The sequence below is a fragment of the Rhinopithecus roxellana genome, chromosome 11 (genome assembly GCF_007565055.1).
Source record: "Rhinopithecus roxellana isolate Shanxi Qingling chromosome 11, ASM756505v1, whole genome shotgun sequence".
Lineage (NCBI taxonomy): Eukaryota > Metazoa > Chordata > Mammalia > Primates > Cercopithecidae > Rhinopithecus > Rhinopithecus roxellana.
This window is the reverse complement of record NC_044559.1, coordinates 102119195-102145661: the sequence shown is the minus strand read 5'-3', so window position 1 is coordinate 102145661 and position 26467 is coordinate 102119195. Positions and strand designations below refer to the sequence as shown.

At 40.5% G+C, this 26467-nt stretch overlaps 2 protein-coding genes across 4 annotated transcripts in view; one reads left to right on the top strand and one right to left on the bottom strand.

Moving 5' to 3' along the window:
• REEP3 (receptor accessory protein 3) overlaps positions 1–19422 on the bottom strand; it is a 108429-nt gene extending 89007 nt beyond the window's left edge. Inside the window, exon 1 of one of the 2 annotated variants that reach the window (XM_030941216.1) lies at positions 19202–19422. In XM_030941216.1, the coding sequence (XP_030797076.1) occupies positions 19202–19233 (32 nt within the window). In that variant the 5' untranslated portion in view covers positions 19234–19422. The remainder of the gene's footprint in view (positions 1–19201) is intronic. The other variant, XM_030941217.1, reaches the window with a different exon arrangement.
• Positions 18933–26467, top strand: part of JMJD1C (jumonji domain containing 1C) — a 370899-nt gene continuing 363364 nt past the window's right edge. The window contains exon 1 of one of the 2 annotated variants that reach the window (XM_030941211.1): positions 18933–19041. The gene's annotated coding sequence lies outside the window, so the exon portion shown is untranslated. The remainder of the gene's footprint in view (positions 19042–26467) is intronic. The other variant, XM_030941213.1, reaches the window with a different exon arrangement.

The window sequence follows — 26467 nt, the reverse complement described above, 5'->3', positions numbered from 1 at the left end:
CCACATGGAAAACACACATGGAAAACTCATCATTTAATAATGTTCATTTTCCTCTTTTTTTTTTTTTTTTTTTTTTTGAGATGGAGTCTCGCTCTGTCGCCCAGGCTGGAGTGCTGTGGCTTGATCTTGGCTCACTGCAACCTCTGCCTCCTGGGTTCAAGAGATTCTCCTGTCTCAGCCTCCCAAGTAGCTGGGATTACAGGCATGTGCCATCACACCCAGCCAATTTTTGCATTTTTAGTAGAGACTGGGTTTTCCCATGTTGGCCAGGCTGATCTCGAACTCCTGACCTCAGGTGTTCCACCCACCTTGGCCTCCCAAAGTGCCAGGATTACAGGTGTGAGCCACTGCACTCGGCCCATTTTCCTCATCTTATATAAATGACAGTCTGTGGGCATAAAGAATCAGAGCTACACATCAAGTATAAAATGTTAATATTAGATGTTATCTCCCACCGATAGGTTTAGAACCATCTAGATTCTGGGCTAATGTTATTTTCTTTCTAATTGTGGGTAATTGCTCTGAAACAGAACTCAAAAATTTAAATTACTCTTACGTACGTATTACGGAGTTTCAAGCAATGTGACATTTTTGATCAGCTAAACTAACAAAATAAGCAAGAAATATCATTAAAAATATGAAGCAGAAGCTGTTGAGTGAAGAATATTATTCTACATTTCAATATCAACACTATCTCTTAGGCCTGTCTTAAACTGGAAGGAGCTATAGTGCAGGCACATTAATTTACACATTTTTTAGACATTGAATTTCTTTTTATAGCAATATCCCATATATCAAATGAATAGACAAGAAAACAACTGTTACCTGAATAGACAAAAAAATCAGTGGTGGTGGGGGAGGCGGGAAGAAAGCTTTTAAGTGGCTATCTATGTATGTACTTTCAGAACCTCAAAAATCCCTTGGGTAAATAAGAAATTGGACATTCTTCTTTGGATTCATACCAGCTTTGAGAAAAAGAAAGGACAAGAGACAGCCTGCCTGGCGATTTTATAGAGGTTCTGGCCTTCTGTTCACATACTCATCATGACAGGTGCAGCCCCTTCCCTGACTCCATCTGTGGCCTGGCTCAGCACTGAAACTGGCCTCTACACCAGCAAGAAGCATATGGGCTGGGACAGGATCAGCCTCTCCTTTCCGTTGCTATCTGCTCCCTGCTTGTCTAAGCTCGCCCCTTTAGTTACTGTAGATATCTTGGTCCTGACTCACTGCAAGTGTGAAACATGTTTTTAATGTAATCACTGATTAAAGGAAAATAATATATGACACACACTTCTAAGTTATGAAGCATAGTAAAATGAGCCCAGTGAATTCGGTATCCAACTTAAGAAGCAGAGTACCAATTACCATTGTTCCAGATCCCTTTCCTCTCCCAGACTCCCAGAGCTAACCCCTATCCTAAAATGTATCATTATTGTCTTTTCCGAAAAATAGACTTGCCAAATACATATGTGTATATATACATTACTAAAGTACACATTGTTCAGTTTTGCCTATGATAGGGCCTTTAAAATGCTTTCATACCAAGGAGGTAATCATATCTGGCTTGCTTTTTTTTTTTTTTTTTTTTTAAAAAAAAACACACACTATAACTTTCCTAATGGTCGTCTAAGTTGAGGCTTCTAAGTGGTAGTTCCTGTTGTATAATATTCCCTTTTGTACATAAACCAATGTTTACTTACCAATTCTTCTGTCCGCGTAAACTATTACTTTTCATAGACTTTTGCTTTAAGAATTTTCCTATAAATATCCTTGCAAATGTCTCTTGATGCATATGCCAACTTTCTTTGATGGTACATAGCTAGTTGTGGAATTGCTGGGTTATAGGGGTATGTGAATGATTAACACTGTAAGTTAAGGCCAAATTGTTTTCCAAAGCAGTTCCAGCATCTTACTCTCCTACTGGCATCATGAAAAGAATCCTGTTGCTCTACACATCTTTGCCAACACTTGGTATTTTCAGACTTCTTAATTTTTGCAATCTAGTAAGTGTGAAATGGAATTTCAATGTGGTTATAATTTACATTTTCTTGAAAACTAATGAGTTTTGTCTATCTTTTTATATGTCTAGTTGCCATTGACTTCCTCTTCTATGAGATACCAGTTCATTTGTCCACTTTTCTTTTTAGGTTATCTTTTTTTCTTACTGATTTTAAAGAATTCTTTTTCTCTTCTGATTATTATACTTTGTTAGTTATCTAACTATTGACAGTATGTAATATGTAACTATTGACAGTTTTTACTCTCATTGGACAACAATTCTAGTGCTGGCTTCTCCCATTGCACCCTCCTTCCTTGCCCCAAGTTAGAAAGGAATTGAGAAAGCAGCAATATGAGTTTCTAATTAGCTTTTAAAATTCTATATCCTGAGGATATTTTAAATAATTCAGATACTTTTCACACAGACAGAGATAAAATTTTTATCAGGAATGGTGCATCTAATGGAAATGGACATTCAACCACCATTGTGGACAATGTAAACTGAATCTCGATAGGGTGGTATGTGAGTGTACACATTTGATGAAACACATAGAAATTATTGTATATAAATTCTATCTCAACAAGGAGGACTTAAAATAACAGGTGTAAATTATAGCACATTAGGGTCTATGTCCGGAGCTAGACTGCCATATAGCTTTGCTACTTGGCAGCTGTGTGACCACTTTGGGCAAGTTATTTCACATTTCTAAGCCTGAGGTTTCTCATTGGTGAAATGAACATAACAGCAGTACCTGTATCATGAACATGGTTGTGAGACAGAAACAAATTAGTTTGAAACTGCTTAGAATAATGCTAGACGCAGAATGAGCATCGGATACATGGTAGGCTATAAAACATGTAGACAAACGTATCTGTTGCTTCCTCTATGGTTTGTTGTAGGGTCTGAAAAATTCTTCTCTAACAAATTGTGATATTCTCTTTTTTTTTTTTTGAGACGGAGTCTCGCTCTTTCACCCAGGCTGGAGTGCTGTGGCCGGATCTCAGCTCACTGCAAGCTCCGCCTCCCGGGTTCACGCCATTCTCCGGCCTCAGCCTCCCGAGTAGCTGGGACTACAGGCGCCGCCACGTCGCCCGGCTAGTTTTTTGTAGTTTTTTTTTTTTTAGTAGAGACGGGGTTTCACCGTGTTAGCCAGGATGGTCTCGATCTCCTGACCTCGTGATTCGCCCGTCTCGGCCTCCCAAAGTGCTGGGATTACAGGCTTGAGCCACCGCGCCCGGCCTGAATTGTGATATTCTCTTACCTTTTCTTCCAAAAGTTTAAGTGCTGTAGTTTTTACACTTGGGCAGATAATACACTTAAGATTTATTTTTGAGTCTGCTGTGAGGTAAAGATCTTTATTTATTTATTTTTTTTCTGAGAGATAACCAATTATCCCAACACTATTTATTAAGTTAGCTATACTTTCCCATTGATTTTGAATTCTACCACTGTCATATCAGATTCCTTGCAAGCTTGGGTTAATTTCTGGATTTGTTATATGTTCTATTAAGTCTACTGTCAATCACAGCAACAATACTACACTGTCATTAATTCCTACATTATAATAAATCATGATACGTAATAGTGGAAGTCTTTATTCCTTGTTCTTTACAGTTGTCTTATTGATTCTGGGGCTTTTACTCTTTTGTATGAACTTTATAGGTAATTAGCCTATCAGGTTCCATGAAAACAACAATAAAAATCCTGTTGGAATTCCATTAAATTTAAAGATGTTTTAGGAGAACTGATAATCATTAATATTGACCGATTAACATAAACTATACATTTATTCAGATATCCTTTTATCTTTCAATCATGTTTTATACTTTATAGTTCTTTTCCCTCCAGTATTTTAGTCTGTCTTTTAACAGGAAGATATAATCTGTTGACATTTATTGTTATTATTGATATATTTGAACCCATTTCTACCATCTTTTTTTCCCCTTATATCTCTCTCACCTACTTGACCCCTTTATTTTGGCCTTCTGTATCTCTTTAGCCTCCTTTCCTCTCTTCTATTAGTTTGGAAACAATAGATTATATTTCTAATCTTTAAAAATTATTATTTTTCTTCATATGACAGAGACCATACCATTCTCTTTCTACTTTTATTGAGAATGAAGGAAAAAGAAAAACCCAGAGATAAAGGTGAGGAAAGAATAAAAGAGAGGCCAAGTGACATTGATGGCATACTTTGAAGTGGGAGAGCATAACTGAAGTCCTCAAAGGAAAAAACTGACTGCTTTCCTTTCTCATACAGTTCCTGCCCTCATCACACACTTAAAAAAAGTGTGTCTAGGCAGTGTCACTTGCAGGGTTATAGGTCATTTCATTTTCAGTATTTCCTTTATATTTCTCAGTCATTCAGGAACTCAAGATCTCCGTTGTAACCATTACTCTTAAAATGATTTACTATCCCATATTTTTCTGATCCTAGTTTTAGGTGAGCTATTTCAGTTAAAGCACTGTAAGAACTGGTCACCAGCAAAAATCTGAGGCAACTGGGTACAGATTTACAGGGAGACAACACAGCTGTATCTTAAACTTACAGGAAACCAATTGAAACAAGGCAGTATTTGCATCCCATTTACTACATAAAATATTCAAAACTGGTTGTAGTCGCTCATGCCTGTAATTCCATCACTTTGGGAGACCAAGGAAGGAGGATCACTTGAGGCCAAGAGTTCAAGAACAGTCTGGGTCACATAGCAAGGCCCTATCTCTACAAAAAATAAAAAATTAGCTGTGTGTGGTGATGTGTGCCTACAGTTCTAGCTACTTAGGAGGCGGAAGCAGGAGGATCACTGGAGTCCAGGGATTTGAGGTTACAGTGAACTATGATTGTGCCACTGCACTCCAGCCTGAGCAACAGAGAAAGACCCTGTCTCTAAAAAACAAATAAAAAAACAAAAAATAGTAATACTTCAAGACATAAGATCTAGAAATTCTTAGGAATTATTTTGTCATAATAAGCATAATCTTTGTGGACAAAAAAGTTTATCCAAGGGCCTCTCCTTTAACCTTGGGCCTCTCCAAAGTTAAACAGAGTCAGTTTGCCCACTTCACAGTTTTGGTGAAAGTTTATTTCCAATGTAAATTTCTCATTTTTACTTGGCAAGGAAAGATCAGATTTTTTTTAGAATATCTCTACACAGAACTTTCAGACTATTTTTCTCACATAACTTTATTTCACACCTTAATATTTTCAGGTTCTTTAAGATTTACATACTTCCAGGGCAGGCTCGGTGGGTCATGTCTGTAATCCCAGCACTTTGAGAGGCCGAGGTGGGCAGATCACCTGAGGTCAGGAGTTTGAGACCAGCCTGGCCAACATGGTGAAACCCTGTCTCTACTAATAACACAAAAAACTAGCCGGCATGGTGGTGGGCGTCTGTAATCCCATCTACCTGGGAGGCTGAGGCAGGAGAGTTTCCTGAACCTGGGAGGCGGAGCTTACAGTGAGCCAAATTCACGCCACTGTACTCCAGCCTAGGAGACAGAGCCAGACTCTGTCTCAAAAAACAAAACAAAACAAAACAAAACAAAACAAAACAAAACAAAAAAAGATTTACATACTTCCAAGGCTTTCTCAGGTGGACTTACAGGTATATCTTTATAGAGTCCTTTTATTCACTCACAATCCATTAAACATCCTAAAATCATTATCATTTCTATTTGCAAAATTAACTTAGGTACACAAAGTTAAAACAGAAAGTCCCTATATTTCAGAAAACCAGAAAAAAATATGGTTGATGAAAATCAATAGCTAAAAATATAATGCAAATAAAAAATACTGAATGAATAACTTGGAAGTGTGTTCAGCACTACTGAGACTGATCAGCTCCCTAAGCAGAAAATAAAGACCACAGCCACAAAGCAGTGAAGAACTGATCATGACAATAACGGTATCCATTAGGCAAGTATCACCAAATATTCTATTTTATTTCCATATCTGCACTTTCTTTATGTCAACTCTCAAGAATGACTAGGCTTGTGGTTCCTGTGGGCCTCTCCAAGGTTAAACAGAGTCAGTTTGCCCACTTCACAGTTTTGGTGAAAGTGCATTCCAAATTTTATCTCTGATCCGCCATGGGAAGCATAAAATAAGTATAGTTTAAGATCTTCAATTAGGGTTCTACCCTACCTTTATGCCTCTAGTGATGGTTCTACCCTACCTTATGCCACTGCAATCATGAGGTTGGCAGTCTCAAAGTCAAACAATTTTAGATGTTATAAAGTTTTCCTCGATATATGGAATAAAACTGGCTTCCTTATAAGATCTACCTTTAACCTTGGTTTCACAGTAACAGAAAAATCTGTCCCCCTTCCCCATGTGATGACTCTAAAATTATATTAAGACAGTTAGTTTGTCAGACTTTTTTTCTCCTTTTCTTTTTTATGAGACAGGGTCTCGCTCTGTTGCCCAGGCTGGAGTACAGTGGCACGATCCTAGCTCACCACAGCCTTTACCTCCTGGGCTCAAGGGATCCTTCTACCTAGCCTTCTGAGCAGCTGGGACTACAGGTGCATGCCATCATGCCCGGCTAATTTTTGTACTTTTTGTAGAGACAGGGTTTCACCATGTTGCCCAGGCTGGTCTGGAACTCCAGATTTTTTTTTCTCCTTTTTTTTTTTTTTTTTTTTTTCCTGAGACGGAGTCTCCCTTTGTCGCCCAGGCTGGAGTGCAGTAGCATGATCTCGGCTCACTGCAAGCTCCGCCTCCCGGGTTCACGCCATTCTCCTGCCTCAGCCTCCCGAGTAGCTGGGATTATAGGCGCCAGTCACCATGCCCGGCTAATTTTTTGTATTTTTAGTAGAGACGGGGTTTCATGGTGTTAGCCAGGATGGTCTCAATCTCCTGACCTCGTGATCCACCTGCCTCGGCCTCCCAGAGTGCTGGGATTACAGGCCTGTGCTACTGCGTCCAGCTTTTTTTCTCCTTTTCTAATCCAATCCCTAAAACTGTTCCTTGGCACGTTAATTTTCTCAGGATATGAAAAAGAGGTTGTTAGGGATTGAATTGTGCCCCCCTCCCCATCATGTATGTTGGGGACGTTACCCATTACAAGGTCAGGATGTGACCTTGTATTTGGAGATAGGGTCTGTACAGAGATAGTAATCAAGTTAAAATGAGCTAATTAGGGTGTCCAATATGACTAATTCAATATGACTTGTTCCGTCATAACAAGAGAAAATTTGGACACAGAGACATGCACAAAGGGAGGACACCACATGAAGATGAAGGGAGAGATCAGGGTGATGCATCTACAACTCAAAGATGGCCAGCAAACCACTGGAGGCTCAGGGAGACCCACGGAGCAGATTCTGCCCCACAGCCCTCAGGTTCAGAAGAAACCAATCCTGTCCACACTTTAGTCTTGGTTTCTAGACTCCAGAACTGTGAGACAACAAACATCAGTTGTGTAAGCGACCTAGTTTGTGGTACTTTGCTGTATCAGCCCCACCAACTCATACATTTCCTAGAAATGTGACATTATCAAAAGTTAATGAGGAGCTGGGCGCGGTGGCTCACGCCTGTAATCCCAGCACTTTGGGAGGCCAAGGCAGGTGGATGGCAAGGTTAGGAGTTCAAGACCAGCCTGGCCAACATGGTGAAACCCTGTCTCTACTAAAGATACAAAAATTAGCTGGGCATGGTGGCACAACCTGTAGTCCCAGCTACTCGGGAGGCTGCGGCAAAAGAATTGCTTGAACTCGGGAGGCAGGTGCCACTGCTCTCCAGCCTGCGTGAAAGAGCAAGACTCTGTCTCAAAAATAAATAAAAATAAAAGGTTAATGAAATTTCCATAGCAGAATGCTTTGTTTGTGAAAATAAATCTTTCCTAAAATGAACACATCATTACTTGAAAGTGTTAATGCTCTCCATATCAATATATCTGAATATTTCCTAAGATTATGTTTTGAATTATTGGTTAGCATAAACCTATTTCGCTTAGATTTGTCCTATGACTTTTACTTTTATGACTTGCTTGATAGTTTTGATTCCACAGAGTCAATTACGCTGTTGTTAAGAAAAGCAACATAGTGATAACCTTCAGCTCTGTATTCCAATCCTAATGTCTTAATAAATTCTAAGACCAGGAAAACTATAACTTGTAAGTCATACTTCATTTACAGTCTAAAAAATATGGAATATAATACCTGATGTGCAGAATATATGAGTATAAAAAAATTTTCAAAGGGTACTATATCAGTAGTTTTCATTAATTTTTAGAAATTCTCTGTAAACATGAAAATAGGAATTTTGAAATAATAAAAAATATTGTGACAGATTGATCAGCAACAGTAATTTATTTTCTACAAGTAGCAACAGTATTTTTATATAGAAAATTCTTAAGCCAGAGCTATCCTAAGATACTTGTGAATTTCCAAATATCATTATAGAATTTCTCTCATAAAATACATAGAAGCAGCAAATAGAAAATAGCACAGCCATTTTCAGGTGGAGATGCTGGGCAGACTATATCTTGTAAGGGATCACTTCAACAGAACTCTGCGATGATGAAAATGTTCTATTTTTATGCTGCCCAGCAAGGTAGCACAGAATAAGATAAGCATTCACATAGCTACTGAGCACTTGAAATATGGCTAGTGTATTGAGAAATTTAATTTTAATTAATTTACATTTAAGTAGCCACAAGTAACCATATGGGACAGTACCGTTTTTAGCCTCATGCCCTCTCCATATATTTATTTTCTTCCCTTTTTACTTAACACAGTGGTTCCCAACCAGTGGCAGTTCTGCCCACTAGGTGATATATGTCAATTCCATATCTGGAGCCATTTTTGGCTGTCATAACTGGTGGATGCTGCTAAACATCCCACAATGCATAGGACAGTCTCTCACAACAGAGAATTATCCACTCAAATATATGAATAATGCTGAAGTCAAGAAACTGTGACATATTAAAAGGATCTTCAAATGAAATGAAAAGTACTTTGAAAATAATTATGAATGGCTATATAACATTCTAACGTTAGCTGGTCTGCTCATTACATAAAATAATCTCTAACCACTGTTGGATAATTCCATCCTGATTGCTACTGTTTTCCCTGTTCACAGTATTTTAGTGACTTTCAGTCATAGTGGCCTCTGTAAATATAACAACATGACCGAAACTGGTAAATTTACTTCAGTAATAGAGATAAATATGCATAAACCCTTAACAGTTAAGTTTTGTAAACATGAAAAATTTTATAACAAAATTTTTACCTTTAACCTCATTTACCTCAAAAGTTGTATGAAAGGATTAGTTTAGTGCAAATGTGTAATCAATGACATAAAGGTAAGCTCATGTTCTGTTATGAATCAACAGTAATCTTTTTCCATGAAATGATCAAAACAATATACTTCTTTTAAGATATTTAAAATACTCATTTATGCCACTATTGTTGTAATATACCATTTATTTGAACAGTTTCATCTATACCAAAAGTACAGAATATAAAAATCTCCATCCTAAAAGGGTTTAAAATATAGTATAAAAAGAAATAGCTAACAGAGCAGCAGTAACAAAAAATGGACAAAAGCAAATTGTTTCTGAAATGCAGGCTAATAAAGGAATCTTGTTGAAAGTTCTAGCCCATGCAGTGAAAACAAGACCCAATAGTTTAGAATGTGTTTTCTTTCTTAATGAAAGAAGATAGAAAAGATGACCTCTTACAGGGCATTTCCTACATACATTTTTTAAATGTCAACTTTTCAATTTTCTTGAAAACATCATTGTTCCTATTTATCTTATTTCTCATTGTCTAACAGCAATGTAAATATCTTATTCTTAGATACAACTCATGAACATATAAGCTATTCACATATGGATCTCATAAAAAATGGTAAAGACAAAAACTACCTTAACTTAATTGAAAGAAAATATTTTAGATATCATTGAGATTTTACAATCAGTTAAAAAATTTAAAGCACATATAAAGGAAGAAAAATATCACTCATATTTGTGACTGCCCTCAAACTTCCATAAGGATTTAAAGATTAGGATGTTTTTCATTAATCCTATCATAAACTTAACAAACATATACCCTAACAAATGGTATATTTTCTTGCTATATTATAGCAAAGATGAATATAAAAATGACATTCGTCAGGGTGCGATGGCTCACGCCTGTAATCCCAGCACTTTGGGAGGCCAAGGCAGGTGGATCACCTGAGGTCAGGAGTTCGAGACCGGCCTGGCCAACATGGTGAAACCCTGTCTCTACTAAAAATACAAAAATTAGCTGGGCATGGTGGTGGCCACCTGTAATCCCAGCTACTCGGGAGGCTGAGGTAGGAGAATTGCTTGAACCCAGGAGGTGGAGGTTGCATTGAGCTGAGATCGCGCCATTGCATGCCAGCCTGGGCAACAAGAGCGAAACTCAGTCTCAAAAAAAAAAAAAAAAAAAAAGAAAAAAGAAAAAAAAAAAAAGACATTCATGGCTGGGGCAGTGGTTCAAACCTGTAATCCCAGCACTTTAGGAGGCCAAGGTGGTAGTAATGCTTGAGGTCAGGAGTTAGAGACCAGCCTGGGCAATATAGCAAGATGCCCACCTCTACAAAAGTAAAACAAAAAAATTAGCTGGGTGTGGTAGCGCATGCCTCTAGTCCTGGCTACCTGGGAGGCTGAGGTGGGAGGATTGCTTGAGCTCAGGAGTTTGAGGCTCCAGTGAACTAGGATCATGTCACTGCACTGCACTCCAGCCTGGGTAACAGAGTGAAACCCTGTCTCTAAAATAAATAAATTAAATAAATAAAAGAATGACATTCACTTCCAGTCATATAATTCTATTTTCTTTCCTATATTTGTTAAGGTATCCAATCCTACTTCCCTATCTATCTCCAAAACAATTTTAGCTAGGTTACCAAGGCTTAAAGAGGTTGTTTTTAGTAACAGCACAAATGCAGAGCCTTTTCTCTTTTCCCTATCTGGAATAAGTGTGTCTGGAAAGAGGCTCATTAGTGAAAAAAACTTTTATTCAATGCTGCAATCCTTTCAGTCTCTCTTTCCAAATAATTCATTCACTGCAGCTTTCATGAGAAAAATTAGTTGTGAAATAAGCTCTGGAGGAGGGAAAAAAGGCAGTCCCCAAATTCATGAGGCATAATATTTACTATCAATAGTTCTGTAATTTATAGTTCACATTCATTATTTTCATTCTCTTACTGCAGAAAATATTCATTGAGCTTCTTTTGTGTGCAATGAACATATCAGAGAAAAGACCTCCCTCAAGGAGACTATTTTCTTTTCTTTTTTTTTTTTTTTTTTTGAGACGGAGTCTCGCTCTGTCACCCAGGCTGGAGTGCTGTGGCCAGATCTCAGCTCACTGCAAGCTCCGCCTCCCGGGTTCACGCCATTCTCCTGCCTCAGCCTCCCGGGTAGCTGGGACTACAGGCGCCGCCACCTCGCCCGGCTAGTTTTTTGTATTTTTTAGTAGAGACGGGGTTTCACCGTGTTAGCCAGGATGATCTCGATCTCCTGACCTCGTGATCCGCCCGTCTCGGCCTCCCAAAGTGCTGGGATTACAGGCTTGAGCCACCGCGCCCGGCCGAGACTATTTTCTAGTTGGAGAAGACAGATGATAGATTAAAGAAGTGCAGGCCAGGCGCGGTGGCTCACGCCTGTAATCCCAGCACTTCGAGAGGCCGAGACGCGCGGATCACAAGGTCAGGAGATCAAGACCATGGTGAAGCCCCGTCTCTACTAAAAATACAAAAAATTAGCCGGGCGCGGTGGCGGGCGCCTGTAGTCCCAGCTACTCAGGAGGCTGAGGCAGGAGAATGGCGTGAACCCGGGAGGCGGAGCTTGCAGTGAGCCGAGATCGCGCCACTGCACTCCAGCCTGGGCGACAGAGCGAGACTCCGTCTCAAAAAAAAAAAAAAAAAAAAAGAAGTGCAGTACCAAATACTACAGACAACGGAGCAGGGAAGCAAAGCAGGAGTGCTGGTGTCACTGAGAAAGTGAACACCTGAAGGAAGTGAGGGAACGAGGCAGGAGGGTATCAGTGGGAAGTGCACTGAGCCAGGGGCCATCAAGTGCCCAGGCTCTCAGGTAAGAGGTGTGTTAGAGGAGTCCAGAGACCACTGTGGCTGGAGTTAACAACGGCAGCGGGCAGGTAGAGACAAAGGTTTGAGATGGAAAAAAGTCCAGATCATTTCCTGTTTGTAGACCATCATAAGGACTTGGCTTTCCTGAGTGAGGAAGTCATCAGAGGGTTGTAAGCAGATGAGTCACGTGACTTGACCTGGGTTTCAACAGGACTATTTTGGCTGCTGTGGAGGAGGGACAAGGGCAGACACAGGAAGCTATGCTACTACAACACATTCCAGTGATGTTGGCTTGGACTAGAATGGTATATGTAAAAGTGGTGAGTACAGGATCTATTTTGAAAGCAGAGTCAACAAGACTTGCGGATTCAATGTAGGGAACTAGAAAAAGAGAGGAATCAAGGATGGTATGATCCCAAGGTCTTTGGCCTGAGCTGCTAGAAGGTGGAGCTGGCATTAACAGAGTGGGGGAAGGCTGCCAAAGGAGCCAGATGGGGAAGGAAGCTCAAGAGCTTAGTTTTGGACGTCTTAAGTTCGGCCTGACTTTCAGGTGTTTCCAAGTGGAGTGAAGAACGCAGCTGAAAATATGATCACAGAGTTCAGCAGAGAGATCTGGGTTGGAAACGTAAATTAATGGGAATCCTTAAAGGACTACAAATAGAAAAGAGAAAATGGTCTAAGGACTGATCCCCTTGACATGCCAATTTTAACAACTTCAAGAAGTCAGGGAACACGGAGAAATGTGCCAGGTAGGCTGAGAAGGGAGTGGCCGGTGAGTTACAAAGAAAACAAAAAAAAGGCAAGGTTTCTTGGAAACCAAGTGAAGAAAATACTTCAAGGAGAAAGTGAGCAATTGTATCAAAAGCTGCTGCTAAGTCAGATGAGGACTAAACAATTCGGCCAAGTGGCGGTCACTGTGGATCTGAGAAGGGCAATTTTAGTGGAGTGGAAGGAGAGAAAAGGCTAAACGTATGGGTTCCAGAGTACCCTGAAGGAAAGAAACTGAAGATGGTGTACAGACTATCTTTTTTTTTTTTTTTTTTAATTCTTTTTCTTTTTTTTTTTTTTTTTTGAGACAAGGTCTCACTCTTTTGCCCAGGCTGGAGTGCAGTGGCATGCTCATGGCTCACTGCAGCCTCAACATCCCAGGCTCAAGTGATTCTACCACTTCAGCATCCATTGTAGTCGGGATTACAGGCATGTACCACCACATCCAGCTAATTTTTATTTTTTATTTATTTTTGTATTTTTTGTAGAGATGGGGTTTCACCAGGTGGCCTGGGTTGGGCTCGAACTCCTGGGCTCAGGTGATCTGCACGCTTCAGCCTCCCAAAGTGCTGGGATTACAAGCGTGAGCCACTGTGCCTGGCTTAGACTATTCTTTTGAGGAAGTTTTGCTTTAAAGAGACAGAGAGAAATGGGGTGATAAGATGAAAAGTATAGTAGGTTAAAAGATTTTTTTTAAGGTGAGAGAAATAATAGCATGTTGGTATGCTGTTGAGAAAGATCTAGTAGAGGAGGAAAAGAGATGAAGCTGAAAAGAAGGGGGAAACTGCTGAAGTATGGTTTTTAAGGTGTGTAATTTAGTCTCTGAAGATATCCATTATAGCATCCAATATAAATGAAGACGATCAGTTAGAGAAAAGTAATTGTGGGTTTTACGAGTACTGCCAGACAATTAAATTAAGGTAAAAAAATGTATTATCATTGTAAAAAGGGAAATCTAGATATATAGAATTAAAAAGGAAGTCTCCAAATTAATCCAATTCTACATAAGAAAGTACTTATCAAATATCTGTAGTACCTAATTTTACATTTAGAAATGATCAAGAAATCACAAAATGAAAAACAAACAAGGCGAACTATATTAAAACTATAAACTCTCTATGCAACCAAGAATAAAATACCTAAAAGAAAACTGAAATTAGATTGAGAAGCACATTTGCATGAAATATCACATGCAATAAAGGTTAATTCCTTTATTATGTAAAAAGCTCAGACAAAACAAGTAAATTATCAAGTAACCAAGAGATAAAAGGGCAAAGTATATACATACTATATGCACAATATATATAGTTAATAAAAATCTGGACAAGCATTCAACCGTGCTGATAAATAAAATACAAAAGAAAACAATGAGCTATGTTATATTTATTGGTAAAGTATTAAAAAATTAAAACTTCCGATTCTGGCTACATTGTGATAAAGAAAGTACTCATACATTGCTGCTAGCAATGTAAAATATTAATATTCTTTTAGAAAGCAATTTGGCAATTCATATCAATGATCATAAAAATATTCAGTGTTTGACTCAGAAATATTTCTCTTGTATTTTTACCCCAAAGAAATACGTACTTCAAAAGAAGTATATATAATGTCCATTATAGCATTATAATCGCATTGCAGCATTACTTATAATGAAATATTAGAAATTGTCTAAATGTAAAATTAAATACAAGTAGATGAATGGCTAAGAAAATAATACTGGCCTGATCAAACAGAGGATATTAAATAAGATTTTATAGTAACATAGAAGATGCTTATAAGATTTCAGAGCAACATAGAACATGCTTACAATATAATAAAGAATACTATAACATTTTTACTATACTCTAATTAAAATTATGTTACCTACACACAAAGTGATTGAAACAAAAAATGTGTATTGAAGATACTTTAAACATTCAGCATGCCGGGATTTTAGGAGAGCATGTTTTTCGTTTTTCTGATAACTACTATTAGCATTTACTGAATGCTTACTATGTGCCAGATGCTGGACTACGGACATTACATATATTAATGTATTTAAACGCGTGGGGTAGGTTATGATGCATAAATGGCAGAGCTAATAGTTGAATTTGGCAATCTGGCTTTAATCTTGATCTTAATCACAATGCTACATCATAAAAACAAATTAAGAAAAGTTAGGGGAAAAATTGAATTTCCCTCAACTTATGAGAGTCATGTTTCAAAAGGTGAAGTGCGGATATCATATATGAATGGAACATCATTGGTAATCTCAAACTACTATCCCTTAAAAATTGGTAACTACTCATGCCTGTAATCCCAGAACTTTGGGAGGCCAAGGCAGGAGGATCACCTGAGGTCAGGAGTTCAAGTCCAGCCTGGCCAACATGGTGAAACCCCGTCTCTACTAAAAATACAAACATTAGCTGGGCGTGGTAGCACATGCCTGTAATCCCAGCTACTTGGGAGGCTGAGGCAGGAGAACTGCTTGAACCCGGGAGGCGGAAATTGCAGTGAGTCAAGATTGTGCCACTGCACTCTAGCCTGGACACCAAGAGAAAAACTCCGTCTCAAAAAAAAAAAAAAAATTGGTAACTAATCTGTCAGTCTTGCCTGCGATGTTAAAGTAAGCTGAGTTTGAACAGACTGTAAGTAATGGAAAAATACTTTCATATCATCACAGAATGCTAAGGCTGGACAAAAGAGCTTGGGGGTTATCACATCTCTTTGCCTCCTCTGAGAAATAGAACCAAGGTCTATAATCAGCAAGAGACTGCCTCAGGGTCATTCAGCTGGTTAAGGTAACCAAAGCCAGTTCTGAATTCCAAGTTTCTTGATAACAATCCAGTGATATTTCTTCCTACACCATTTTACTCACTTCCCTCATAAAAAAGCTATCTATATATCTATTACATTTTAAGTGCACACTCAATGCCAAGCACCACACTTGCACGTTTTAAACTAATTTAATCTTTACAACAGTCTTTTTTTTTTTTTTTTTGAGACAGAATCTTGCTCTGTTGCCCAGGCTGGAGTGCAGTGGTATGATCTCAGCTCACTGCAATCTTTCCCTTCAGAGTTCAAGTGATTCTAGTGCCTCAGCTTCCCTACTAGTCAGGACTACAGCTGTGTGCCATCATGCCCGGCTAATTTTCTTTACAACAGTCTCATGTGGTATTTATTATAATCACTTAAAGGCAAGAAGACTGAAGCTCAGAAGGGTTTAGCATGCTGCCCAAGACCACACAGCTGTAAAGAGTGGTATCCAGGGCCAGGTGCGGTGGCTCATGGTTGGCGGATCATGAGGCCAGGAGGCCAGCCTGACCAATATGGTGAAACCCTGTCTCTACTAAAAATACAAAAAAATCAGCCAGGCGTGATGGCACGCGCCTGTAGTCCCAGCTACTTGGGCGGGTGAGGCATGAGACATAAGAATTGCTTGAATTGGGAGGTGGAGGTTGCAGTGAGTTGAGATCACGCCACTGCACTCCAGCCTGGGTGATAGAGAGAGACTCTGTCTCAAGAAAAAAAATAAAAAATAAAAAAAAGAGTGGTGTCCAGGGCTAATTTCTCCGGTGTTAAAGTGCAGGATCTGGGGACAAAGTGCTTCTACATACAGGGTGCTCTGGTTATTGAGGTTCCCTGCCCATGCTACCAGAGGTTCATGTCGAGAGAAGGGTCTGATCTTGCTCAGGAGGAGGTGGTTGTTTCAGTAGGTTAGAAAGAATCAAGTAAATTCTACCTCCTGGTGTGAAAAAGATTTCCAAGTTTGTGTAGATCCTGTGACTGCGCTTTCATTTTTAGAGAGAGAAACTGAGTAAAGAAAAATAGAATGATGTTTATATTCTCTGACAAATGTGCTTTCTAATGTGCTAATGGCTCACAAAATAATGGTTCCTGACACTTGAGAAACACGTTTCTTTTCGTGACATTTATCTTCCTCACATTATTGTTCCCTGTCTTTAGCCTCAAACCCTACATTCTGTAGCTCAAGCACTTTAACTGCAGAGAGGCTTTAATCCCCTCTCTCCAGTTAGGGAGCCTCCTAAGGAGTCTCCTTGTCTTCCAGGTCTCCACTGCCAATCATTTCACAGAAGGGCAGAGAATCTTCCAAAGCAAAGCTGTTGCTGCCTTATAACATTTACCCCTTCTTTCTTGAAAACACACCCCAGGCTATCTTTCCAGTTTGCTTTTTCCCCACCCGAGTCCCTCACGCCCACTGTAACTAATCTCAGCTTTTCCTCCTCTGGGCTTTGGCTCACGCTGGTCCCTATATCTGGAATCCTTTCCTTTTTCATCTTTGGCTGCCTTGATTCTGTCCATTCTTTTTTTATTTTTTTGAGGCACCGTCTCACTCTGTGGCCCAGGCTGGAGTGCAGTGGCATGATCACGGCTCACTGCAGCCTTGACCTCTTGGATTTGAGCGATCCTCCCACCTCAGTCCCCGAGTAGCTGGGATAACAGGTGTGAGCTACTGTGACCGGCTAATTAAATTTTTCGTTTTTTATGGAGACAAGGTCTTGCTCTGTTGCCTAGGCTGGTCTCTAACTCTTGCGATCAAACAATCTTCCCTCCTTGGCCTCCCAAAGTGCTAGGATTACAGGTGTGAGCCACTCCACTGGGCCTGTCTATTCTTTAAGGCCCATCTGAAACATAATTTCCCTTGCCTTTTCTTTTTCTCAACCAGATATCCCTTCCTTGTCCAACACTGGATATTCAACTGGGTGTAACTTTTATAAGGGTTGACATTTGGACCTGTACTGCAGATATCTGTGCACCCAAACTGTCAATAACCATGATCAACTACGTGTTACTGACCTTTGTGTTATAGGTAGCACCTAGAACAGACGTTCGTATTGTCAATTATGAAAAACAAAAGTCTAAAAGTGCCTCACAATTTTCTGTCAGTTGAAGAACTGGTCAAAGAAATCCAGAGGCTTTTTTTTGGTAAAGTACAGCTTCTTAATAGGGCACTTGATTTTCTAGGTGTGGACACAACAGTTGATAGACATCTACTAGGTCAAGAAAGGTATGCTTGGATTAGGTAAATGACAGACTCAAAAGAGAGGCCAGGAAAAGGCTAAAAAACAATCTGAAGGCATCTGCGGTATCCTTTTGTTTATATCTTGATTTTTAGTTTTGTACAGGGGAACACAGGAAGCTCTGAGGCTTTAAAACTAGAAACTTTGCAATTCAATCAAATGAAAAATTTTGAATGCTGTGCTGCAAATCTGATTAAATAGGACTAGTAATTCACTTCCAAACAAAATAAACCCCAAACTCAGAAAATTTAGCTCCTTTTAACAACAACAACAAAATCTGGTAATGTTATTTTTCCGAAATTCTAAAGCTAATCAGAGAAGTCTGCCCCCTCACATAAACATTTTTTCATATACCTTTATGAAACCTTCTGAGATAACACTACTACAGAGATGAATAATGAATTCACAGACCCTAGCTGTAACTACGTCATTGTTTACTTGGTGACTTTTTTTTTTTTAAATCGGAGAGGGGGTAAAATGGGGAGGATGAGAGAAAATCAGTTTAAATTGTATTCAAATACATTTACACGATTAACATCACAACTCAAGGAATTTTTTTTTCTTACAGACCTGTAGCACTTGTTGGTAGGAGAACAATGAAATTAACCGATAATTTGAACAAAGGCAACAGGCACCTGCAGCCTTTCAATCACTTAGCAAATATTTCCGCCAAGACAGGGCCGAATTCGGGGATCTAGGCGAGCAGCCGGGTGTCACCTTTCTCGGTAAGCTGCAAATCTTGGGACAACTAGGACCCTTCCCAGGGATCCTGGACTGGGAGCAGTCTCGGGTTTTTAGACAAATCTCTCCTCCTACCACACGTGACCGAATGGCAATCAGCCGCCAAGAGAGACACCGCAACGCATCAGCCGCGGGATACAAAGGCTCGGCACTGCCGCCGCATCCTCGGGAGGATCGCGGAGCCTCCCGCGCTCGGCGTCTGCGGAGCCTGCGCAGGGAGCAGCTGCGAGGCGCGCCGCTCCCGGGCCCGCAGGGCGGTGCCGCGCTGCGCGGGGAGCAGAAGCGGGGAGCGCGCGCCGCCTGCCCTGAGCGTCTGCCCACCCAGCGCCGCCGGAGCAGGGGCGCCGCGCCGCACGCAGCCGAGCAGCGCCACAGCTGCCGCCGCCGTCGCAGCCGCAGTCGCCGCAGCTAGGCCCTCGGCCGCCGCAGGGAGCCCCGCAGCGCAGTGGACCAAGGTGAGGAGGCCGAGGGCTCCCCCGGCCCCACGGCAGGCCCGAGGCCGGGCCACCCCGTCCCCGCCCAGGCCCAGGCCTTCCCTTTCCTCTCGGCTCCTTCCCCTTCCCACAGCTCCCCTGGGCCTCGCGCCGGCTGCAGGGCGCCGTGAGCGGCACTTACACCACGGCTCTGGAGATCATCCAGGACACCATCTTCACGGGGGCTTGGGCCCCACGTCCGGGGCGGGTGGGCGCAGAGCGCTGTGGACCAGGCCGCCAACGGCAGGCCGCGCGCTTCGCCGGCTCCTCGCTCTCCCCGGGGCCGCGCTGGCGCCCTTGGGAGCCGGGCCCGGTGTGTGCGCGCGCGGCGGCCTGGGCTGCGAGGCGGTCGGTCCCCCGCCCGCCCCCGCCCGCCGGCCCGGCCGCCGAGCCGGCCAGCCCCGCCCCTGCGCTCCGCTGATAGGCGGCGGCGGCGGCGCGTTGGCCCAGGCCAGGGCCGGGGCCAGGGCGGCCGGGCTCCGGGGCTGGACCGGCAGGACCCTAGCCCGTGCTGGACGGCCTCGCGGCCGCGGCCTTGGCCCTTGCGCTCTAACCAACCTTACCCTCCTTAGCTCTTTGGGACGCCCACCTCGCGGCAAGAGTGGGACAGGAGGCTGGGGAAGGGTACTGGAGGGTAGGGATTGGCAGTGCCTGTGTGAAAAGTGAGATATTCGCAGGAACTCGGTGTCCAATAAAACACTCTCGACCAGGCCCTGGTTTTGGAGAGCCAAGACTTTGAGGTGTGCCTGGCCACATCCGGTACCCTCAGTGTTTACGGAGGCCCAGCACCAAAGGCGTCCTTACAGTACCGCATTTTAAGGGAAATGTCGAGAGGTTCTTGCATAGGCCTCCTTGTGTGCCACGAGTCTCGTGGTGCAAGGCAGGGAGCGACAGAGGAGGATTTCATGTTTGCGGTGGTGAGTGTAGTGATACCACTGTTCTGGGCCTCTTAGGGCACCTTTTCATCAGAGCATCTGCAAAGACTTTTACAGACACAAATCTCCATTATTTCCCTGAGGGCTGCCAGATGTTCAAAGTAAGGGCTGGGTCTAGGATTCCTGACCTGTCTTAAGATTTACGACTATATTACAGCTATAAGATTTACAACTATATTTTTTGGAGGTTGGGTTACTGCTTACACCTTGCTGTTCTTGCAAATATCATTTCAAGGGTAGACTTTTAAAACTTTTTTTTTTTGTTGTGACAGTAGCAAATTGAGAAAATGATCTTAAGGTTTAGATATTTTTCTTTTTTCCAATTAAGACGATAGTAAAAGATAATTCTAGTATTCAGATGGTGTGAAGAATAAAAGATGAAATGTAGGCTTGGAGCCTTTAATTAAAGTCCTAGAAAATATGATGGCTTTTGTGACCATACTATAATTTTGTCTTCTTGTTCCTCAGTTTCCCTGTGATAAAAAGGGGATAATAATACTGTAGTCTGTCTCTTGCCTTTCAGGGATGATGTGAGGCACTGCTAAATAATATATTTAGGAAATCATGTGACTTGCGTGGAAGACAATCAAAGGACACAACAGATTATCCTAAATTTCTTTCAGTTCTCAGTCAGTAAATTGGGTAATATTTTCATTATTGAAGAAACAAGCTCTGAAGCTACTTTCTACTGTTGGGTTAGGTTCTTTTTGCTTATTAATTCATGTCAAGACTATATATTTTTATTTCAGGAATTTTAGTAGTAATTTGCATTTACTCTGCATCTTTTATTTTTGGTCATTATTCAGCGTTATTTGAGGATCAGGTGTGCTGCATAAGCACCAGCGTTTTGGCGAACTCTCTTGTTCAATAAAACTGAAATGAATTTGAATATCATTCAAATCCCTTCATGAACAGGTCCTGAAATAGCTTTACAGCCTTTACTTTCACTACCTTCACCCCCAACTCCTAATGTACCCTTTCCCTACCTCTCTTCTCTGAACCAATCTGTATTTTCATGCTCAGTGCTTTTGCCCAGATTTTATTTTTCCCTTAACACTTTGCTCCCAATTCTGTACCTGTCAGAACCCTCATTTTTCAATGGCCTATGCCATGAAGACGTCCTTGGTTTTCCTCAGGGACAATTATTCCTAATTTTGTCTGTGCCCCCATAATTTATTACTTCAATTTCTATTTCTTATCTGTGTCATTCTGCCTCTACCATGTCTAATATACTGAATGGCACAATGTTTGAGAACAGACGTGGTGTACTGGATTTCTTTGTGTTTTCCAACTATCTAGCCTAAGAGTAAATGCCCAATAAAAATTTGAATAATATTTGTGAAATACAGTCACTCTTTAAGCATCAGATTTAAAAAAAAATTCAGCCACGTACATTGGAAGTCCCTTTAAAATGTATGCCTTTCTTGCCTTTTTACTTTGGAGATCATCATTGTGAATATTAATTATTTCAGCTAATCCTAGCACATTAATGCCTTCAGGGGTTGCTGAGATAGATAGGACTGCTGGCTGCTCTCTGAAATGTCCCTAGACTGCTATGCGTTAAATTTTATTTTGTATGCTTATTATATCTTATGCTTCTTCCACATTTAGGTTACTTTTTGCTGCTTGCTTTCTATTTACCTGGAACAGTGCCTTTTTTCACATCTCAATAGGCCATGGGTTGGAAACCACCTACCATGTGCTGTACACGTCATTGAGTCATTCTGACAACTTAGAAAGCCAGGTAGTGTTTATTCCCTTTTGGTACCATGGAAAGTGAGGTTTAGAGAAGTTATCTCATTGGCCAGTGATCACACAGGTCTTTGGTAACAGAACTGGAGATCTAATTCATGCTTCCCAAGCTTCTTTACATTATACTGGGATAGATAGCAGAATTGTGTTTAAGGCAATGGGTGCAGCTCGGTGTTGCCCTCCAAGGGGAAACTAGAAGGCATTTTTTAGATTGTTGTAATGATTGGAGCTAACAACTTGCGTTTGTTGAGTGGAGGCTAGAGAGGTGTGGGACAGTGCTGAACAAAGTGTCCCCATGTCCTGCATGATTTAAGAATATCTTGCTTGACATTCATGTAATATTTGTAATTATCAAAGCCTGGAACCTCCATCTTACATCATGATTTTAACTGAATTTTCCAGTGTCTGTTTCCACATGTAGCCGTTATGTGAACTGAAGGAAGATTGTTTTGTTCACAATTTGACTAAGAGTTGTTTACAGTTTTGGAAAATTGTACCACAAACAGCTCTGCATTCATAGATATATTCAGCTACTAGTTACTTCTTTGAGTCTTCTAGTGTAGTTTTGCCCCACATCGAAATATATGTTATTGTAAATCATTTTCATATCTCTTTTCCATTCTTATTTAGGGTATATGGATTTGTTTGAAATTGTAGGAATATTGTTACTTTATTTCAGGGTGGTAAAGCAGAAGTTGGAAAATATTTTATGCAAGGGGCACATTGAGTCTGATATGGTTGAGAACTGTTTATCTAAAGTAAGACTTCATCTGCGGAGAGTCTCTCATGAAAAGTGCCTAGATTTTAGTGGAGTGTGTTTGTAATTTCTGTGTATTGGACTGTGACTCAGATACACAGAAATCTGCTAAATTTATTAACAGATAGTTGAGATCTACTAAGAAATAAGTGGCCGTTACGCTGGTTGCGGTGGCTCATGCTTGTAATCCCAGCACTTTGGGAGCCAACAAGGGCAGATCGCTTGGGGCCAAGAGTTTGAGGCCAGACTGTCCAACGTGGCAAGACCTTATCTCTACTAAAAAGACAAAAATTAGCTGGACATGGTGGTGAACACCTGTAATCCCAGCTACTCAGCAGACTGAGTCAGGAGAATCACCTGAACCTGGGAGGTGGAGGTTGCATTGAGCTGAGATTGCACCAGTACACTCCAGCTTGGGTGACAGAGTGAGACTCTGTCTCAAAAAAAAAAAAAAAAAGGTGGCCATTAGTACTTCACTGTATAAGATAAGGTGCTGGGGCACTGGGAGAAAAGAAAATATAGTACCTTCTGCCTAGAAGCTTTTATACTGTGGGTTCTTGGTGTGCTTGAAATCATTTCTTATATAGAAGATATTTCTTTAAGTACTGAACTTAATTTTGATTTTATACATATATCACTAATATTTGTACATGGTGCTATATAAAGCACATCCTTCATTGTGTTCTACAAAGACACTTTTCTTCTCTGAGGAAGGCAGTGTATTTAGGGCAAAGGACATTCTCACAGGAGACCTAGTTCTACTACCAGTAATGTGATGTTTGGTAAATCACACTGTATGTTTCCTGTTGAATATGGGGATGATACTGTTACGAAGATCAAACATAAGGGGTTTTAAAACCTAAGGGTAATTAGACTGTTAAAAGCATTGTTTTCTCTTTTAAATATTAGTTTTCCTAGGAGATATGTGGAATGTGCATCTTCTGCATGTTAAAGGAGTTCATTTATTAGCAGAGCAGCAGAGAGTAGGAAAGTACCTAGGAGAGCAGGTAGTGAGAGCAGAATTAGAAGGTACAAAGATAATATCTGATCCTTGTAATTATTAATGAGAGTGCTAATGAGACTGAATACTAGGTCACCTTCCCATTTCTATTGGGAGAGAGTTTTCAGTAGCTAGAAAGTACATTTATTTGGAGAAAGGCTAAAATTACTAAATGAGTCTGTCTTTCATAGTTGTTTAGAAAATAGTGGGAGAGAGAGAGGATCTTAAGAATACTGACCTAACAGAAGAAAGCTGTTCTTTTTCTCTCTGCTGCTAGGTGAATACCTCTTTTCTCTCAGGCAGTCTGCTTATGAAATTATGGTTACAACAGAGGTTGAGTTTGGCTTTAGAGATTCAAATTGAATGATAAGGAAATTATGTTGAAAATACAATGATCAGATAGCAATAGAATAAAAAGATTAGGTTCTGATTAAGTATTCACTATAGGTATTGGTAGAAAAAGATGGTGACTAGCTGACAACACAAAAAGTAAAATACATCTGTGATGGCTGGATCTGGGAAACATACACAGTAAGAAATTGACCTTATCTGAGATTCTTATACATTTCCAGTAGTAGCCTTAATATAACAACTAAAGATTTAGACAGAAGCTTTTGTTTTTCCTTCATGGTAAAATATGGTTTTGTGTTTGAACCATGTTAAGTGGCAGAGTAACATCTAGTTTAAGACAGTTGAGGTACTTTTACTATTTATTTAAGATAGAATAGATTAAATCAGGATTTTAAGCGCTAGATAGACTTATGATTTCAGGTATTCAGGTGCATATGGGGTTGTGGTATTAATTTGCCAAATCTGAAATATTTGATAATTCCATCATGTCTAGTAAGCAGAACTTCAACAAATTTGTATTGATGTTTTGAGTGATAATTCAAAGTACATGGAATAAATTTAAAAGGGAACAGTGAAAAGCTAATCTTTTTTTTCTTCCTTGTTTCCAGCTAGTCAGTTCATTTCACAGGCAGTCTCTGTTCCCAGGTTTTTTTTTTTTTTCCTCAAAGTCCAGAAACATACCCAATTATTAATAGATATTTAGTCTAAGATAAAGACAGCATTTTATGGTTTTTGTAGCGTGATGGAATTATTCGGTAAGTGATGTTGTGACAGCCAGCCAGCCAGCCATTTAATAAAAACTGAAGAAAAAAAATTCTGATGGGTAAGAAATGGAAATGGAAAAACTGAAAGTAATATAAAAGGACAAAAAAAAAAAAGGATAAAGGTATTATATTCTTGATAGCAGGAAGACCTTTCTGTCATAAAATAAGAAACTGTAATCATAGATTTGAGTATATAAGAATTCAAACTCCTGTGCCTCCAAAACCAATATAAACAAGATTGAAAGATGACAAAGGAGGAGGAATATCTATAAAACCTGACAGAGGGTTTTTTGTCTGATTTTTGGGTGTATATCTTCATATATCTTCATATACAAAGCACTCTTAAAAACGATTAAGCAATCTCTGAAGACTTCCAATTTCCAGTGTAGCATGTAAGGAACTCAGTAATTACCACTTGGTCCTGACAACAAATAAATAACTGAACAAAATGAAGAATAGACAACACTTCCTAGATTCCTCAGAGAAGTGAAGTCACAGGGCAAACCACATCCTCCAAAACTGGAGGGACAGACAGGTGGATACAGAGAATCACAACTACTGAAGCAGAAACCGAGGATCAGAAAGCCCTGAGGGAACCAGTACCCGGTAGGAAAACCTGAGCTGTAATTGAGGAGTTGCTGGAGGCTCAGTGTGGACAGCTCTGAGACCTAAAAACTCCAGGGAGAGCCAGTCATAAGGAAGCCCCCATAGTTTTGTGAGATTTACTTCCTGGAGCTCTACCAGGTCCTCACAGTAAATATTTGAGAAAAATCCTCTTATGCTGTCAGCAGGAGAAGGGGGAAGTGAAACATTTTGAAATACACCAAGGTATTCAGTCCTTAACAAGGCCTGCCCTCAGGAGAAATTATTTCTCTTAGAACCTAACCTAACTGGGGAATGGGAAAAATGCAGCTCCAGTCAACTCTAGCCCTCCACATGGAGAAAAGGAAATTCCTAACTCGATAACTCCCTCTAGACTTCTACTTGGGGGAAGGGAAATAACTCCAGCCCTCTCCAACCACCCTGTTCCATTTGAAGGGAGGAAAAAACCTGAGAAGCACTGGTGGAAGTTCAGTGTGGAGGCACAGGCTCACCAGAGGACTGAGACCTAATCCTAGGCCTATAGAATGCCTCTCCTCCCCCATCACCCTAGTGCTACATTACAAAACACCTGTTTACTGTAGGCTTTTTAAAAAAAAAAAAATTTCTAATACTTAGTATATTATGTCCAGCTTTAACAAGAAATTACAGGCATACTAAAAGGCAAAAACTGCAGTTTGAGGAGACTGAACCAAACATCAGAACCATAGCCAAATATGGCAGGAATGTTGGAAATATCAGACCAGAAATTTTTTTATTTATTTATACTTTTTTTTTTTAACTTTTATTTTAGATTCTGGGGTACATGTGTGTGTGGTCTGTTACCTGGGTATGTTGCATAATGCTGAAGTTTGGGGTCTGAATGGTCCCATCACTGAGGTACTGACCTTAGTATCCCACAGTTTTTCATCCCTTCTGCCTCCTCCCTCCCTCCTCTAGTAGTCTCCAGTGTCTATTGTTGCCATCATTATGTCCGTGAGTACCCAGTGTTTAGCTCCCACTTATAAGTGAGGGCATGCAGTATTTGGTTTTCTGTTCCTACCTTAATTTGCTTAGGATAATGACCTCCAACTCCTTCCATGTTGCTGCAAAAGGACATGATTTCATTCTTCTTTATGTCTGCATAGTATTCCATGGTGTGTGTGTACCACATTTTATTTATCAAGTCCCCTGTTGATGGGCACCTAGGTTAATTCCATGTGTTTGCTATTGTGAATAGTGCTGGGATGAATATATGAGTGTGTGTGTC